The 19,365-nt window shown below is 44.5% G+C and overlaps 1 protein-coding gene across 1 annotated transcript; it reads left to right on the top strand.

Moving 5' to 3' along the window:
• Window positions 1-1,285: 1,285 nt before the first annotated feature.
• LOC129327131 (zinc finger protein 436-like) lies at window positions 1,286-13,958 on the top strand. Its single transcript, XM_054975591.1, has 7 exons — window positions 1,286-1,353; window positions 3,058-3,779; window positions 4,135-4,204; window positions 5,365-5,459; window positions 7,931-8,057; window positions 9,845-9,937; window positions 11,628-13,958. The coding sequence occupies exons 2-7, from the start codon at window positions 3,315-3,317 to the stop codon at window positions 12,896-12,898; spliced, it is 2,121 nt and encodes a 706-aa protein (XP_054831566.1). The 5' UTR covers window positions 1,286-1,353; window positions 3,058-3,314; the 3' UTR covers window positions 12,899-13,958.
• The last annotated feature ends 5,407 nt before the right edge of the window (window positions 13,959-19,365 follow it).

Below are 19,365 nucleotides of genomic sequence, written 5' to 3' on the forward strand. Positions count from 1 at the left end.
ATGTGTGGGGTAGAACCAACAATGCAAACTTCTATTTCCACCCACGCACCCACCCAAGTCTATATGGTGCTTGTCTTGTTTCGTTGGATCCCCCTTCCCCCACTTATCCCTGCAGATCAACTGGGAAGCCACTCTCTCCTACTATCTAGTTATAAATCTAATTATGGTTAGCAGGGTTTATCCCCCGGGAAAAGCGCATCAGGATTGCAACTTCATCCAATCCGCTCCCCATGGGACAAAGTGGAGCCCAATGAATGCAATCTAAGTTTGTTTGAATTATAATTACAGTTGCCAACCTCCAGGAGGGACCTGGAGAGCCCTGAAATTACAACTGAACTCCATAGTTCACAGATTAGCTTTCCTACAGTTTCCTAACCTGGAGCTGACAACTCTAGCTTTGCCTTCTGACAAAAGTTTGAATACTGAATAAGTAGCTCTGCCTCAAGTTGCCACCGGCCCAGTGAGAAATCTTCCAGTCAGAACAACAACTGATTTGGGATGAAACCTGGGGAGGAAGGATTAGAGATGGAAGAGTCGTCAGTAGAGTATAACGCCATAGAATTCATTCATTCATTCATTCATTCATTCATTCATTCATGTTCTGCCAAAGTGGAGATTTTCTACAGGGGAACTGATCTGTCATCTGGAGTGATGTAATTCTGGGATTCTGCCTGCAGGTTGGCAACCCTAGCTCATTGTGCAGGGAGAAAATTGCACAATTTTGCAGGCCCAACCTGGCCCCCACAGCAGCCACATCCCCCCACCCCCTGCCATCACTGTAAGTATGGAGAATTGCAAGATTCAGGTCCAGTAGCAACTTAAAAATACCTAGATTTCCATATTATGAGCTTTCAAGAGTCAAAGCTCTCTTTGTAAGATACAGATATAGAGCATCTGACGCTTCAAAGCTCATACTCTGGAAATCTATTTGGTCTTTAAGATGCTACTGGACCCTAATGTTGCTCTTCTGCTACAGACCAACACTATCTTTATGAAGAATTGTTGCCCTGTGGAAGCTACAGTCTTCCATAATAAATAACCGAAAAGAAACTTATTTTACAGAGTGAGAGAGAGCACGTGCAGGGATTTGGCTCTTCCAATTCTAATCCAGCACCCTAACCACCTTACCACACCGCTTCCAATAAAGCCAGTGATATATACATTTTGTTTCAATAAGTTCCAAGTCCCCTTGAGGGTTAATGTAACTGAGTGTGTATTCCTAGAGAGGCCTTTCAGGAAAAAGGGAGGGTTCATTGTCAGAAGTGCTTCCTGTCAGCCCTGCCCCCTTACCCCCTGGGAAAAGTGGCCTTTGAATTTCTAATCCGCTGCACCAGAAGATCTGTAAGATATCTGGTAGGTCAACAAGGCATTTGGGATGGAAGGGAGTGAAGGAGGGGAGAGAAGGGTGGTGCAATGGAGGATTGGTGAAGAAATCAAGCGTCTGGAACCCAGATTCCAGAAAAAAATTCAGCTTTTTAAACTAACACTGCTTGCAGGTTGCTGCAGGGGGCATTAGAGAATCTCTCACTGCTTATTTTCTGTAAGTAACGGCATTTTTAATGATGTTCTTATGTATTATTGAAAATTTGACCTGTTGTGGACCAAAAATTCCTTTATATACTAGATTCTGGAAATATGGCTGTAATTGAGCTTATTTTGTGTAAGCTGTTGTAGATTGATGCTGCGATCAATTTGGTGATGCTAAAGTGCCGCAAGGTTTTTAAAAAAATTGTTTGTTTCTACTTCAAGTAGATAACACGGCCACCCCTCTGAAAAGTATATGAACGTCAGTGCTGCATAATCATCTTTGTCCTGTTCCAGCTAGTTCAGCAGTTGTGGTCCATCACCAGCTAATAGCTGTAAACCTCTGAATGCCAGTAGTGGACAACGGGGAGGCTGGTAGGCCTTTTGGGGGCTTCGGGTTGATCATTGAGGGGGCAGGAGGCTGGATTAGAGGGAACACTGATATTAAGTTGAAATGCTCTTCTGTTTCTTAGTTGCCAGGATTGGGCCATGGTTCTTCATGCTCTAGTCACACCCAGCTTGGACTGCAGTGTGCTCTGTGTGGAGCTATGTTTGACGGCTATTCAGACGTTTCAAGCAGATACAAGCTGCGATCAGACATGACCTATCAGGAACATACCTCCTCAGTATTAAAAAGAGCTGGTTGTCTCTTTGCTTCTTTTTTTTTTCTTTTTTTTTTTGAAAGTTTATACTTTTATTTTTATTTTTTGTCTCTTTGCTTCTTGGTTCCTTTCAGGGTACTGGCTGTGACTTTTAAAGCCCTAACTGGTCTGGAACCAGAGGGCCAAATGGAGTGCCTACGTTACATAGCTTAGGTCATCTGAAGAGCTTTTTTCCTGTGAGCCTGTGAGATGTAAGATGAGTATTTTACCACAGATAGGGCCTTTTCTGTAGTGGCACCTTGTCTTTGTAATGCCTTTCCAGAACACTGTTATGTACCATTGGATTGGTCTAATAAAAGGCATGATGTGGGATTTATTCTACCACTACATCCTACCACTATACCACACTGTCTCTCATGAATGGGATTTTGGAGGAACCCATCAGTTTCTAGAAAATATGATTGTTTCTAAGTCATTCTTAGGAGGAGGAATAATCTTTCTTTTCCATTCCTATTATGAAGTCATATAAACTCTCGCATCCATTCTGTCTTGGACTCTACAGGGTCAGATGGTGCCAGAGTGCCAACATGTTCAGTTGCTTGGGATACTTTTCAGTTTATTCAGTTGGAGGATGTGGACAGGATCCTTAGAGATTTGAGTCTAAAAACCTGCTTGGATGACCCTTGCCCAACAGTCTCCTCAGATTTGTCTGTCCCATTCTGTTGCCATCTTCCACCAGCAGGTGAAGACTTCTTTGTTTTGCTTGACATTCCCTCAGTGATCCCTCCTCTTTCCTCAATGTTTTAACTTTTGTTTTTATCTTTTGCATTTATTTTGAATTCTGTTTTAAATTGTTTTAATGATGGATTTATGTGTTAATTTTAATGACTTTTAAGACGATGCTTTAATATGTATATTTTAAATTTGTTAGCCAGCTTGGTGGCCCAACAACAACCAACAACCACAAACAACCACAAACAACCACAAACAACCACAAACAACAACCACAACCACAACCACAACCACAACAACAACAAATCTTTGGCATTTGTTTTTCTTCTTCAGGAAGAAACTCACAGTCTGGATACATACCCTGTTTTCTTTGTAAAGTATTGCCCTGCTACAATTGGCAGTGTGTTAAAGCAAGATTTCGTTGACTAAGGAGTCACCTTAGAAAAGTTCTTGGCAATGGAGCATGAAGACTTGTCGGCTGTGAGTTCCCTGTCAGAGGTGGAGCCAGGAGAGAATGTGGAACAGCAAGATGTAGCCAGCCTCGAGGCAAGGGAAAGCCCAGGAAGACATCCGGGCAGTACTGTTTGCAAAGGATTCTGGGAAGGAACAGTGCAAACCACCTTGGATGAGGACTCAGATGTACGGCGACGGCGCTTCCGGTGGTTCCGCTACCAGGAGGCTGAGGGGCCGCGTGAAGTTTGTGGACAACTTGAGAAACTTTGCCGTCATTGGTTGAAGCCTGACACATTCACGAAGGAGCAGATTGTGGATCTGGTGGTCCTAGAGCAATTCCTGAGCACTCTGCCTAAGGATATGCAGAGCTGGGTTAGGAAAAAGGGAGCAGAGACCTGTCTCCAGGCTGTCATCCTGGCAGAGGATTTCCTACTGAAGCAGCAAGAGGTCAGGAGCCTGGAAGCACAGGTGAGGATGGGTCTTCCTGTTCCATTCTGGGGAGCGGAGGGGCATGCAAGGACATTTTATTCCTAAAACTTTACTATCTACTTGCTGTGTTGTCCTATTCTGGAAACTGTCCAAAGAGGAGACTGATCTGTTGGTGAACTGCTGAATGCCACCTTCTCATAGTCTCCTTCCCAGTCTAGCCCCTTGGTGGCACAGGGCTCTTTTCTAGGAGTTATGGGTGCACAGAGTAAAGGGTTTGGGGGGTGGTATTCAGATGTACCATGACTCTTTTTATGTCATTTCCTTCAAGAAATTCTATTTTGGGGGGGAGGTATGCAAGAGCCATTCATAAATGCAAATGATCTCCCCTCCCCAGGCAAAGAAGACTGTATCGGGTAACCAGTTGAGCGAGGGGATCCCGCAAGAGCTTGACAATGTTTCACTGGGTAAGGATTTGAAATGCTCAGGCTACGGAGTTATTTGAAATTTCTAGGGCAAAATTAAAGCCCTGGCCTACACCTCATTCTGAGGTAATATAGTCCTCCTGAGATGGAAGGTTGGACGCTACCACTTGAGATTGCGGGAGGTTGATGATTTTGATTGTCCTCCCATTCAATAAACTTCCTGCAGATAAGAAACTTGTACAAACAAGATGATGTTTGGACTAGAACTTGAGGTACTACGGTTTCGTAAAAAAACTTTTAGGGAGAAGTTTATTTTTCACATGGGATCGTTCTGAGATAGTTCCCCCATTCAGGATTCTACCTCCTCATTCTGCTGTATGCATAGACCACATCTCTATCTCCATCTCTCAAGAGTGGCCACAAGTTGTGGGCTGTTTCTATAATCCTTCTGTGATAACTGAAGAATGTTCTTGCTTCCTGTCTTTATGAACAATTTAACAACTATTAGCTAAATGTACATCAGTTTGACAGGCGAGATTGTATTTTCTGTGGACATGCATTGCTCATATTACTAGACATGAGTGAATGGTTACACTTAGCTCAGTATTGAATACTTTTCTGTATTAAAGGGCTTCTTTTTTGGAGATTCTGTTACTGTGGGGAAAACTTAGTTTGTACTCTCAACCTTTGAACCTGGTAACTAGCATCTCCACAGGACAGACTGCTTAATTTCAACTGTTCTGATTTTCTATGAAATAAACTTATGGTTATTCCAATTTTGAATCAGGATTTGAACTCTCCAGGCCTGCTTGAACATCTACATGCACTGTTCTGGTTATGTGAGGCTGGTTATTTTGACAGGAGAATTTGAAGCCTCTTCAATTTACTATAGGGCTAGAAGGAAAATGTTGGTGTGGTGCAGAGGCTGGAGTGACTCTGGGCCAGTTACACACACTCAGCCTAACCTACCTCGCAGGGGTTTTGTGAGGATAAAAGGGAATGGTGTAAGCTGCTTTTGATCCCCATTGGGGGAAGTAAATAAATGAATAATTTTAAGATGATGGCAAATGGTTACTACTGTTTTCATTGTTTGGGTTTTTAAAATAGATTAATAGAGGAAAAGCTGAAGGCCCGGGTCTATGCACTTGATGATAACACCTACTTTACTCCAGATCTTTTAAATATCCTTATTTCTCTAATAGGTGCTGAACTGACAACGCTAATGCATTCTGGACCACACCCTCTTCATGACCAAATGGAAACAGTGGCTCAGCTATTGAATCCTGTACCCCTGGAGGTCTGTCTCACACCCTTCCTTCAAATTTATTGAAATGTTGTTTCTAGAAAGAGAGGGAGAAGTTCAAAGTAATGTTGACTTGAACTTGTTGTTTAACTATCTTTGAGTTATAAGCAAAATAATGAAATATCTATCATTTATCTAAATGAACAAATGTCTTTAATCATTCTCAAAACACCCTCCTCCATATAAAAAGTCTGTGTGCCCTACGTATGGGTGTCGTGCAAAAAAACCCACAATAAGCTACAAAGAGCTAAATCAATATATTGCATATAACATAAAAAATACCTTGTTAAAATTTGCAAAAAGGTGTCTCATAAAGAAGCCAAAAAGGCACGTTAAAAAGCCAAAGACATTTTAGCAAATAGCCTTCCTCAGTGACAGATTATCAAAAAGAGGTACATATTGTCACAAACACACCAACTACCTGCTTTTGGAAATCCTTTTAAAATGGAGATGGTGGGGACCATATGCAAAGCATCTACTGCTGAGCTCTATGTGCTCCTGAGAAACATACAACCTTATAGACCAAGTCAGTGTTGTTTATTCTGGTAATATCACCTCAGGCACAGACAGGCCTTTCTGAAGTCTGCTACGTGAGGATTTTTTTTAACTGGAAATGTCAGGGATTGAGCTGAGAGCCAGTTTGGTGTAGTGGTTAAGAGCGACAGGACTTTAATCTGGAGAACTGGGTTTGATTCCCCACTCTTCCACTGGAAGCCAGCTGGGTAACCTTGGCTCAGTCAGAGCTCTCTCAGCCCCACCCACCTCACAGGGTGATTGTCATGAGGATAATAACACACTTTGTAAACTGCTCTGAGTGGGCATTGTCAGGGCTTGTCGCTGCCACCGCTGGGCAGGGCCCCAGCTGGGCTGGCCCTGACATCAGAGGGGCACCAGGGATGCTGTAGGACCCTGCTCTGTGGAAGGAGGAGCGGTATACATCACCCTGGCTCCCTCTCAATCCACTCGCTGGCCTGCTCAACCTGGTCTGCTTACCCTCTGCATCCTCCATCATCTCCTCCTCCCAGAACTCTCCTCCAAGCCTCCGCTCCGCTCTGCTCTCCACACCATCTCTCCTTACTCACACCCACCACCTCAGAGCTCTTCCCAGCCACCTTATATTGGGTTTCCTTTCCCCGCCCCGCCCTCCTTCTAGGCTTGTTCCCTCTCCTGACTTGGCTCAGCTGTGCCTTCCCTCAGGTGTTTCCCTCCTACCACTAATCCCTTCTTGGCTTCCTTGCCTTGCTGGCAGGGTGGGGTTGAATGCGAGCCATCCTCAGCTGAGGTCTCCTTGGCCTTGCTCATGAGGAGCTGCTCCAGTAGGCCTTTGAACTGCTGAGCTTGCCTGGCCTTGGTCACGAGGAACTGCCCCAGCCGGCTTCTGTGCTGCGGAGCATGCCTGGCCTTGCTTGCCCTGGCCAGCTTCTGGGCTGCCTGCTCATTGCTGCTGGGCGGGGCTGCCCATCTCCTCCCCCAGAATGCCTGTGGCAGCTCCACCTGGAGGGGCTTGGCTCCTAGCACCTCCTGAGCCAGGCTGCTGTCCTCTAGCCAGGGTGTGGCTCTGGGCTGTAGTGGCTGCTTCTCCTCCTTGGCTGGTAAGGGCTCTGCTCGGGCTGCTGCTGGGTCCCTATTCCCCCTGCCTTGGCCCTTTTCCTCTAGCCTGTTTAGCCCCCTCTCTTCCCCCTGCAGGGTGGGACTAGCTGGCCTCTCCCTGCTCTCCCCAGCCTTCTGAGGCTTGGGCCTTTCGCCTCTTCCCCCTGGAGTGGGCAGGTTCTGGACCTGGTTGCTAGTCAGAATGGTTGAACTGCTGTCTCCTGGCTGCCCTCTGCTGCTGCCTGCCAGCAAGTCTGGGGGCTGGGCTGCTGACCCCGGACAGGCATTACGTTGTCCTGAAGGGCAGTATATAAATTGAATGTTGTTGTTATTCTGCATGCCAAGCTAATGTTCTACCACTGAGCCTCAGCCTTCCCCTGTGTGGTGTAGTGGTTACAGTGTCAGACTCAGATCTGAGAGAGCCAAATTGGAATCTCCACTCTGCCACTGAAGCTCACTGTGACCTTTGGTCAGTTGTGAGGATTAAAATGGAAGAGAGGAGAACAATGCACACTGTTTGGGGACCCATTGTGGAGAAAAGGGGGACAATAAATTATTTAAATAAATAAATTTTTATTTTTGAACATATGAAGCTGCCTTATTCTCAGTCAGACTATCAGTCCATCTGGTTTTCTCTGACTTGGCAGCACCTGTCCAGGGCCTGAGGCAAAGAAAGGTCTTGCCCAAGATCTCCTTCCTGAAATCTTTCTTAACTGGAGAGTCCAGCAACTGAACCTGGGACCTTCTTCACGCAAAGGAGGTTTTCCTGTCATGGAGGCCTGAGTGCTTCCTATCATACCGTGACCGAAGGAGAATTTTCACACCCTCTTTGGGGTAAGCTGCGGGGAGATCATGCTTCTTATCTTTTCTTGCAGAAGCTGGTGACTTTTGAAGAAGTGGCCATGTGTTTCACTGAGGAAGAATGGAGCATGCTGGATCCCAGCCAACGTGCCCTGTACAGGGAGGTCATGGTGGAGAATTATCGGACTGTGGCCTTGCTGGGTAAGGGTCCCTTTGACCTTTTGTGAAAGCTGCTGAGGGAAAGCCAGAGAAGCACAGGTACATTCCCCTTCTCACCTCCACTCTCTGGGTCTGCTCCTTATCCTCATTCTCCAAGCCAAGCAGCTTGAGAAGACTGAAAGCAGGTCCTTTCTGAAAACAGTCACAGCCACTGAGGGCCAGACAAATGTGGCCATTCTTCAGAAAGAATAGGGCCTGGCTGATTAAAGGTGGATGTGGTGGGATGATGCAGATGGATTCTCTCCTTCTTGCCCCCCACCCCAAACAAGAGTGCAATGCAGCAGCAACGGACTTAGGCTGCACAGTTAGATGGGAATCATCTTGACTCAACTCAACAAGGCATATTCCTGAGTAAACAGGGCCAGCTACCTTCTCCTTTAGGAATCCACTCATCAATTGAGATCATCTGCTGAGGCCCTTCTCAGTGGTGCACCTGTGGAGGTGAGGTGGGTGGTCCCCATGGACAGGGTCTTTTTGGTCATAGTACCTGGATTGATGGAATAATCTTTCCCCAGGTCCATTTGTCTGAGTTTAATTTGTTGTGTTCTGACAAGGCTTTTGATGGGGATGTAATATGAAACTGATTTTATAAAAAAAATCAGTTTCCTTCTTCCTGCAACCTTCTCTTTTGAACCTGTTTTTCTGTTTTATTTTTGTTATTGTATAATTAATTTACTACATAAAGCACCTTCGAGTTCAGCTGACGGGATGGTAGAGTAGAACCATTTAAATAAATTTCCTCCGTCTCCCAAAAGAGGATAAATCTGAATGCATGCTTGCCAACATAATGTTTGGATTCAGGCATCACATAGGTATCTGCATATCATTCCTTCTTGTCATAAACATGGATATTTGAAGGACCGTCTCCTTCCATATGTCCCTGTGCACCAATTATGATCCGCAGGTAGTTATTTGTTAGCTGTCCCACCAATTAGAGTGCCCCATCTAGCGTCGACTACAGCTCAAGCGTTTTCCATTGTAGAATGGGCTCCCCAAGGAGGTGAGCCTCCTCCATGGATATCTTCAGGAATCGCTGAACGGCCTGCTTGTTTACCAGGGCTTTTGAGAGGGTGTGAATGGCAGGCATCTGTTAAGGGCGGGGGGAGACGGTGGATTGTTATTTTATCTTTGTTTTAATTTGGAAAATTTTTAAACCATTATTGAAAGCCACTTTGAACCATGTGGAAAGACAGGATATAAATGTGTTAATAAATAAAGAAATGGCGATGTGCCTATCAGTAAAATGGCAACATGGGGTGGTCCACAAACGAGATAACCATTTCTGGATATGTGACAAACTGAGCATTGACTCACAAAAGCTCATACCCTGGTTAATTTTTCTGGTCTGTGAGGGTCTACTGGACTTAAATTTTGTTCTGCTACTAATGTGACTACCCACCTGGATATTATGGACTTCCCAGATATGCAGAAATGAATTTGCTTGGCAATTTTTTTTTTAATGATGACCTCTCCTCCCCCTCCAACCAATAAAGAAAGGGACGTACTCATTCCCTTTCAAAAGGCATGGAATTTTGGGAGTAGCTGAGTGTCAATTAAAGGGGAAGGGGCTAACACAAGCTCAAGGGTGAAGTTGTTCTTTTGCTCTTAATAATTTATAGTAATCTGAAAGGGCAGGTTTGGGTTTAGGCGGGGGTGGCTCCTAGTGATTTATTCCCTGCTCAGATCTTTGTGGGTCCCCAACTTGTCTGTATGGAGAGAGAATTCTCTTGTTGGCCAGAAATAATGGGCCATATTGATTTCTTCCTCAGAACATCTTCTGATTCCTAAACCCGACTTGATCTGCTGGCTGGAAGAGGAAGAGCTACGTGAGCGTTGCACCAACACAGGAGACAGATCAGCAGGTGCTTTCAGTGAGGGGGCTTGTTGTTTGAAAATTGCGGTTATCCCAAAATGGGCTGATGGATTTTCTTGGTTGTGTTTGATCCAACTGGCTGACCTATCCAAGGAAATTCTCCTGACGGGCAGCATAGTTAACTTCACTTCTGTTCACTGTAGTAAAAATATGAAGGAGATGGGAAGGCTGATTTTCTCCGCTGTGGGCTGGTTTGGACTATGATTGACCTCAGTCTTGTTCTGGTCAGCTGGGAAGAATTTCCCTTAGTCCTACCTTGCATGATGGGACTCTTTCTGGAACAAGGAGAGAGGAAGGGCTGGTGCTGAGACAATAAAGGGATCCCCAACATTGTGGAACCTGTGGAAAGTTCTGGAACTTTGAGAAAGAAGTACTGAGCAGCACCACAAAATGGCTGCCATGGGGGGAGGGGGCAGCGACCAATCAAAAATGAGTTTTCCATTCAGACCCAAAGATGAAGCCTCTTGAACCTACTGAATCACCCTCTGCTCCAATTATTTGGAGGGAAGACAGGACTGGCTCTTTGCTTTGAGGAAGAGAAGCTTGGTCGAAGCCAGACTCCCACCCGCCTCCTCTGCCAAAAGCAGCACTTGAGGCAGGGATAAGATAGGAGAATTGAGGAAGACCCATTTCACCTGTGTTGGAGGAGTTTACCACTGGATCTAGCCATTATTCTTTTTATATTTATTGTTTCATGTTTTAAATAAAATTGAGAATGTACAAATATGGAAATATTCCAAGGAGAACAATGCTTATCTAAGACTTTAGTGTTACTTCTCAGTGGCTTCTCCTTCTTGTATTGACTTTCTTAATCACTTCTGAAGGGACTATTATTTTCTTCTAATTCAGTGTGATGTCTCCTGTGGAAAACGCTGTTCTGATAATCTACTGTGTATTTACAATATTTATACCCCATCTTTGTGCCCATGGCTACTAAGGCAGCTGTCAATGATGAAATCCACTTTGGGTCCCCGTTGGAGAGGAAAGCAGGGTATAAATATTTCAATAAATAGACTATCATAAGAAAGCTCTCTACTGCATCGGTGTTTCTAACATAAATTTTTTATTTAGGAAACTAACAAAAGGAGGAAATTCATCCATATTCAGTGAAATCCTAAGCAGAATTACACCAGTCCAAGCCCATTGATTTCAATGGACTTAGACTGGAATAACTTTGCTTAGGATTTCATTAATTATATATTTGCAGTTGAATTTCTGCAGATTTTTAATGGAGGGAGGCAGGATATAAATATTTTAATAAATAAAAGTAATATAAAAATAAGTGTTTTTGGGAACAATATGTTGTTTAAATGGTATTTTAATTTTTTTTCTAAGCCAGCTGGCCATTTTTCTTAAAGATGAGAGAAATATTTTTACTATGGTTACTAATTGTTTTTAATTTTTACTGTTTTCTTGTATTTAATGGGTTTTTTGTATATGCTTTTATTAGGTTTTAATCTGTTAGCCGTCTTGGTGGTTCGGGTAAGGGAAGAAAAGCAGGGTATAAATTTTGTAAATAAACAAAAATATATAAATAGCACAAAAATATTACTGCTATTCTTTCCATAAATACTAGAATATTTACTACGAGTAGTATTTTTATTATTAACACTATTACTGTTGAATAACATAACCAGTACTAATTATTATTAATAATTTTTATTATTTTTGTGTTCCAGGGTCAAAGCATGAGAATGAGGAGAAAGCTTGTGACATTTGGGCAGAAGAAATGAGGGGACAGATTTTTGGGCTCCAAGTTGGGCTGAAGATGCAGGATAGAAAACAAGCAGAGAAATGGAAGAATGATTTTTTTCTTTCTCAGGATGCTGACTTCCATGAAATGTCACTCCAGCGGGAACAACAAAAAGGAAAGAAAAGGAACGAGTGTCCCGTGTGCGGGCAAATCTTCAGTCACAAATCCAGCCTCGTTACTCATCAGAGAATCCACACAGGTGAAAAACCCTATCAGTGTGCAGAATGTGGAAAGAGGTTCAACCGGCGAACACGACTCACTTCACACCAGAGGCTCCACACGGGGGAGAAGCTGTACAACTGTCCAGACTGCAGTAAGAGCTTCTGTGAAAAATCAAGTCTCAAAGCCCACCAGAGAACCCACACAGGTGAGAAACCGTATAAATGCCTGAGTTGCGGGAAGAGCTTCAGCCGTAGCTCAAATCTGATTACTCATCAGAGAATCCACACCAGGCAGAAACCCCGCAAGCGCTCCAAAAGTAGCAAAGGCTTTTCTTTTCAATCTAGCCTCCCTTCTCATGAGAGAATTCAAACAGGAGGTGGCTTTAGCAGGAATATCGGTGATAAGTCGGGTCAACTGGGACATGAGGATATGTACCCAGTGGAAGAGATATATAAATGTTTTGACTGTGGAGAAAGTTTTAATGAGAGTTCAAGTCTTTTTATACACCAGACAGTTCATTTACATGAGAAATCCTACAGCCTCTGCCATGATGGCTTTTGTGAGGAATCCAGCCTTATTGCTCCTCAGGGAATCCACACAGGAGAGAGAACCTATAAATGCACGGATTGTGAGAAGATTTTCAGTCGGAGCTGGAGCCTCATTACTCATCAGAGATATCACAGAGGGGAGAAACCATACAAATGTACGGACTGCAGTGAAAGCTTTTGTGACAAGTCAGGCCTCGTCAGGCATCAGAGAATCCACACAGGAGAGAAACTGTACAAATGCTTTGTTTGTGGCAAAAGCTTCAATCAGAGCACCAACCTTTTTACACACCAGAGGATCCATACAGGTGAGAAACCATACAAATGTTTGGACTGCGGCAAAAGTTTTAATCAGAGCTCACATCTGATCAGGCACCAGAGGCTCCACACTGGAGAGAAACCATACAAATGCTCAGAATGTGGGAAAAGCTTTACACAGAGTCCGAATCTCATTAGGCACTGGAAAATCCATGCCCGAGAGAACACATAGAGTTGTATACTGAAGAATATTGCACACCAGAAAATTCCCAGAACATGTTACGGCATATAAAGAAATCACCTAGTTAAGGGAGAGGATGAATATGATTCCAGCTGAGGAAACTTTCACCTGCATGGAACACTTTATTAGATCCTGCACAAATCCTGAGATACTCACAAAATAAAACAGTCCAACAGCACCTTAAAGACTAACAAAATTTATTCCAGCATAAGCTCTCATGAGTCAGATCTCACTTCTTCAAAGATACTCACAGATCATGGTTTTTCTCTAGGAAAACTCTTGGCCTTTCCTGAATAGTAAGTCTGGGCAGAAGTATTGGAAGTATGGTTCTGTGTGTTTAATATTTTTTAAAGAGTCTAAACCAGTGGTACTCACTTTGTGTATTACAGAGAGCCACATTTGTAATTACCATCAACCAAAAAAGGCCACATTGACTTCCATTCCGTGCATGAGGCCTACACTTCAGGGAGGCTCGCAACTTTCCTGTTCCTTCAGATGCAGCTGTTTCAAGATGGGGAACACCCACCAACCACAAGTCCCACAGGCCTTGTCCCACAGGCCTTGCCCACTTTCCTGAAACAATGGACAGGTGCCACATGGGGGAACGGTGCACAGAAGAGCCACATGTGGCTCCCAAGCAACTAAGCCAGTATCACTGCGCTAGGCCTCTCCTGAAGAGTTAAGGCCAGGCAGAACTTTTAGTATTAGAAGTGTGATGGTTCTGTATTTTTTTTTAAGAATTCAAACAGAAGATGAGAGCTAGCCGTTAGATTGTTAGTGTCATACCTGTACTGTGCCTGTTGGAATTTCACTTGCTCTTTATTTCAAAATTACTTGAAATAAGCTTGTGTTCTCTCTCAAGTCCTCTGCCCCAAAGCATGCCTTTGTGTGTGCGTGTGTGTGTGTGTGTGTGTGTGTGTGTGTGTGTCAGTTCTTAGCTTGGGTTTGGACCAGCGAATAGTGGTCTGAGAAAGCATTTCCCATGAAAGGAAACAATAGTGGCAGGAAATCCAAAAATGCACTAATCAGAAAACCTGAGTTTGGCAAAAGATGTAGCACTTCTACCGGTTAGACATACTGAATTTTGTTAGATTGCATGATTAAAAGCAATATTTTTTACAATAGATTGGGCTGCTTCTCAATTTTTGCATTCTTAAACAGAAAAGTCGATGCCAACTCTCTTGCTTACACCGTTAAGCGCAATTTTGTGCATGAAGGGCAATATGCACCCTGCACAGTATGATATGTGATGCCATCAGAAGCATCAAGTGCTCAAGATCCAGCCTATAGCTGCTTCCACACACGTTCGATAATCCACTTTCAATACTCTTTAGTGAACATTTGGAACTGCTTTTCCATGTGTGGAACAGAAAATCCACTTCCAAAGGATTTCTAAAGTGCATTGAAAGTGCATTATTCAACGTGTGTGGAAATGGCCATTATGTGAACGTGAGAATTGCCTTGATGGATCAGGTTGGCCCTCTTGTCTCCAACAGTAGCCAACCATAAAGAGAAGGGGACCGTACCAAAGCCCTGAAAAAAACACGAAATGGTAACATCAATGATATTTTTACTGTAGTGAACAGTAAGATGGTTGACTCGTGCCTGCCACCAAAACAGCAGAAAACCTGGACTTGAACCAGCAGGGCAGAGGTTCTGCATACTGGTGGGACTCCCCAGGTGTGCAGAAAAATGAGACTTCATAAATCATCTAAGGGGAAAGACAAAAAAAAACCCAGTGGGGACTAAACATGCTCCAAGAATCTTTTGGAATTCCAAGAAATTTGGAGATGCACCATAGCTCAGTGGTATAGCATCTGCTCAGCATGCAGAAGGTCCCAAATTCAATCCTTGGCATCTCCAGTTAAAAAGACCAAGGTGATGTGAAAGATGCCTGAGACCAAGGAGAGCCACTGCCAGCCTGAGTAGGCAATGCTAACCTTGATGGACCAAGGGTTTGATTTAGTATAAGGCATCTTTATTTGTTCAGTCACAGAACACCGAAAGCTGCAGATTGTAGCTAGGGAAATTGGCCAGTGCAAGCCCCTTAAACTATACATGCAGGAGGGGGGAGTATTTGAGGTAGGGGGAAGTTTTCCATTTGTTTCTCCCTCTTTCCTACATGCTCTCCAGATTTCTTGCAAGTCCCCGGTTTGTGGATCTTTAATTGTATCAATCTTCCATCAGGGAAACTGATAAGAGCGTTTAGAGGAACCACATCTCTCAACTGGCCTCATGACTTCAGTAGTTCGGGGCTGCCTTACCTTTCGCAGTTTGTATTTAATGATTCCCATTGGGCAAGCTAGATGCCCCGAGGAAGATCACAAACTTTGTGGAGGCATCGGTGTAACCATTCTTAGAAACAGGCTCCTGAACTCGAGGGGCCTTCTGGAAATCCAGCAGGGCTGTTCTCACATTCTTAAGCCTGCCAGTAGTATGTGGTGACAGAGGACAGGCAATAGCTGTCCTCTCTCGAGCCAATACCTGATATTCAAATGTGTACTGTGCCTACACATGGCAGTTCCATTTAGCTGTCATGGCAAACACCTGTGGGTAGACCTGTTCTTCATAAATTTCTCATTTCCATAAGATTAAGGACAATCTCGCCAAGATTAGTTTAGTAAGCGGAAGCAATGGTTATCAGCACATCTTAGGATAATGGACACTATAGGCCAGTTATGCGCCACAATTCCAAACCAGTTGGCAATAGCTGTATTTCTCTGGGTTACCTATGAAGTTCTAGGACCAACGCGTGCCGTCTCTCAATAGAAGGATCTTCTCCACAAAGCGGCAGCCAGCAGGAATAGACTGGCCAGTTAACTTACAGAGAACTTTTCTGGTGGGCCACTATCCTGAGGGAAAGGTTGCCTATTGTGGGTTGGAAAATTCCTGGAGAGTTCGGGATGAGGCCTAGGGAGGGTGGGGTCTGGGAAAGGATCTCAGCAGGGTATTATGCCATAGAGTCCACCCCCCCAAGGCAGCCATTTTCTCCAGGGGGACTGATCTCTGTAGTTGCAGATCAGTTGTAATTCTGAGAGATCTTCTGGCCCCACCTGCAGATCGGCAACTCTGGGAGGATGCTTGGCTTGGTACCACCCAACCCTTTGTAATCATCCCGTGGCAGCCATTTTGTGATTGGTTCCAATCACAGGAGGGTGGGGGTGCATGAGGGTATGTGGGCACTTACTCTGTGGAGTCCTTGTGTGTGCACAGAGCATGTGTGCGCCTGCACAATAATGTAACTTTTGGAAGTTTGGGGCCAATTCTTAAAAAATTGGCCCTTGTGTAATGTCATTACTTCCAGCGTCACTAGAAACAACGTCAGCACACAGGACTGCATATGCTCTTCATGCCAGGACTGATTCTTTAAAATTGGTCCAAAACATAAAGTTTTGGTTTGATTCTTAAAGAACTGGCCCTTGTGCCATGACAGCGCTTCTACTGTAACCAGAAGTGATGTCATTGCGTGAGGGTTTAGCAGCATGCAAGCACACACGTTTCCCCAGGCTGCCTGCTAGTGGCAGGTGGTTGCCTGGCAGCCTGCCTCCTCCTGCCAATAGCCAGAAATTGACAGGCAGAGGGGCAAACTGCGGGGAGTTTTCCTGCCACTGGCAGGCACCTGGAAAGCCTAATCCCAGCACTGATGGCCCCGTTTTGTGATTAGCTCAGAACCTCTAGCAACCCCTGGAGCAAGCCCAGTTGAGTGGCGCCTGCAGGGCCCAGCAGAGCTACTGAGACTTGGCTCTGTTTACTCTTGGCTGCTAGCAGCCTCCAGATTGGGTTACCAACTCCAGGTGCAGCCTGAAGATCTCCTGGAATTACAACTAATATCCATATGATAGAACTCAATATCCCTGGAGAAAACGGCTTGCTTTGGAGGGTGGACTCTATGGCACTATACCCTGCAGAGATCCCTTTGTTTCCAGAACAGATTGTCAAAGGAGACCCATTGCTCAGTGGTAGGAACATCTGTACTGTACACCAAAGGTCCTAAGTTCAATCCCCCAGATCTGTTAAAAAGCTAACAGGTATAGGAGAAGACCTTTCTCTACCCACGACCCAGAAAAACCAGTTACAGGAACCCATACTGAGCTAGATAGAAAATGGACTGATTAGTTCAATTTCTGGCACTGCCTAAAAGGACCTCAAACATCCAAGACCTTCCTCTGCCCCGGGTAGCCACTGGCCACCAAAGCAGATGATCCTTGGTCTTAGATCCAGAGGAGTTAGCTGAGTTAGTCTGTAGTTGCAAAATAGTAAAAACTCCAGGAGCACCTTTAAGACTAACCAACTTTATTGCAGCATAAGCTTTCGAGAACCACAGCTCTCTTCGTCAGATGCATCCTTGGTCTGACTCCCGTATGAGGAATCCTGTGGTAAAGTGTCAAGTTCAGTGGTGCTGAACACATGAATAAAGCCATCGTTTCAGGTCCTGGCATGGGCTGTTAAAAGATCAGGCAGGCAGTAAATATTTTTTCTTTGCCAGAGATCCTGGAGAGACCAAGGATCGGACTCCATATGAAGCGGATTTGGATCTCCACAAGCTACACTAGCCATGTGCTTTCTCTGTCTTCTGCCCGCCCTGTCTGGCCCCTCCTCAAAGTTCCACATCTCCTCCTGCCCACAACCCCTGCCATCCCCAACTCACTGCTCCCAAGCAAGGAGCCTCCAGCTGCTCTCAAAGGAAATTCAAAAACTCAGTCGGCAAAAGAACCTGTACAGGAAAGTTCCCTCACTATTGACATCCCCCTCCTAGCCAAAATGTCTTTCCTCTCTAGGAATAGAAGCTCTGTGGCGTTAACCCCTAGGAGGTCAGGAGAGAGCGCTCTCTCAATTACTAAAAGCATGTTCAGTTTTTCGTTCTTTCAATGGCATGAAGGTGTTTCTGGCACCTGACATTTTGCATCTGTTTGTCTCCTCATCTAAGGGAGAGAGGTAGATAAGAAAGAGAAAATAGACACAGGGAAAAACAAGTAAGCACGCATGGACATTTACAAAAGTCTGAGAAGCAGTGTTATATAGTGGTTAGAGTGTCTGCCCGGGGAACTTGGGTTCAAATCTTCCCTCATCCTCAAAGTTTGCTGGGTGACCTTGGGCCAGTTGCTCTCTCTCTCAGCCAAGCCAAGCCCACCTCACAAGGGTTGTGAGGGTAAAATGGAGGCACAAAGAACCCTCTACCTTTGGAGACCGGAGGAGATAAATATGGATAGAGTGTGGATAGAGAGTTTACTAAATAAACAAAGAGCTGGATTGTTTCTGACAGGGTTGAGTTGGATGATCTGATCTAGGGTTTCCAGCTCCAAGTTGGGAAATTCCTGGAGATTTGGAGGATGAAGTCTGGAGAAAGCAGGGTTTGAGGAGGGAAAGGACCTCAGCATGGTCCATAGAGTTCTCCCTGCAAAGCAGCCATTTTCTCCAGGGGGACTGATCTCTGTGGCCTCGAGATCCATTGTAATTCCAGGAGATCTCCAGGTACCACCTGGAGGCTGGCAACCCTATCTGAGAGACAGGGTGGTGCAGTGGATAAGGACTTCAATTGGGAAATCCAAATTATTGTTTTATCTGTGCAGCTCCAGAGTGTTCAAAGTATCTCAGGCTTACCTACCTCACAGGGCTGTTATGAGGTAAGATAGGATATTCATCCCCCTTTCACTTTAGAAGGAGGGCGACAAATAACGAATGATTTGTTACAGAGAACAGTAACACTGTTCAGTGCACTGGACTGGGGAAATGTTCGTGAATCGTAGAAACAGAAGCCTATTTTCCCACTAATCAAGACACTGTCTAATTTTGCCGTTTATATGGTGTTTTCAGTGCTCAAAGTGATATACAGTATTATCTCGTAAACTTTATGACAGTCTTGTCAAGTAGGTTGGTATTACTGGCACATAGGAGGAGAGAGTTGACAGCCGAGATGAGATTATGATGAGGCAGCAACTGTTTTCTTTAAAATTATTTGTTTCAGTAGTTGCAGATTGAACTTTTGTCTGCCACCTTGAGGAGTTTCATGAAGCAGGACAGAAACGCCACAAATATTATTTCCCCAGTGTGTTCTACAATTGTGTCTGGGACTGTCAATATTCACCATATTTTTTTGTAGAAATAGGTGATGGATCCAGAAGACTGAAACGAGGAAATCGATAGCTTGGAGTTGATCTGAAATTAGAGAGTCTGAAGGGAGCCTTTGTATCATGTCAGCCTGTGCTATAATGTAACTCAGCATTAGCTACATTCTCTCTTCTTTTTTTCTCTTCTAGGAAAGTGGGGGATGTAAGAATCTGTTTGTTTTCGAGTGTAAAGAACAATGAGTTTGGGAACTGGGCGGCTTGGAAAATTCCTGGACATTTGGGACTGGTACCTGGGGAGGATGGGGTTTGGGGAGCTCATCAAGGATGTGATGCCATAGAGACTACACTCCAAACCTACCTTTTCCTCCAGGGGAACTGATCACTGTAGTC

The sequence above is a fragment of the Eublepharis macularius genome, chromosome 4, assembly GCF_028583425.1.
Source record: "Eublepharis macularius isolate TG4126 chromosome 4, MPM_Emac_v1.0, whole genome shotgun sequence".
NCBI classification, from domain to species: Eukaryota; Metazoa; Chordata; class Lepidosauria; order Squamata; family Eublepharidae; genus Eublepharis; species Eublepharis macularius.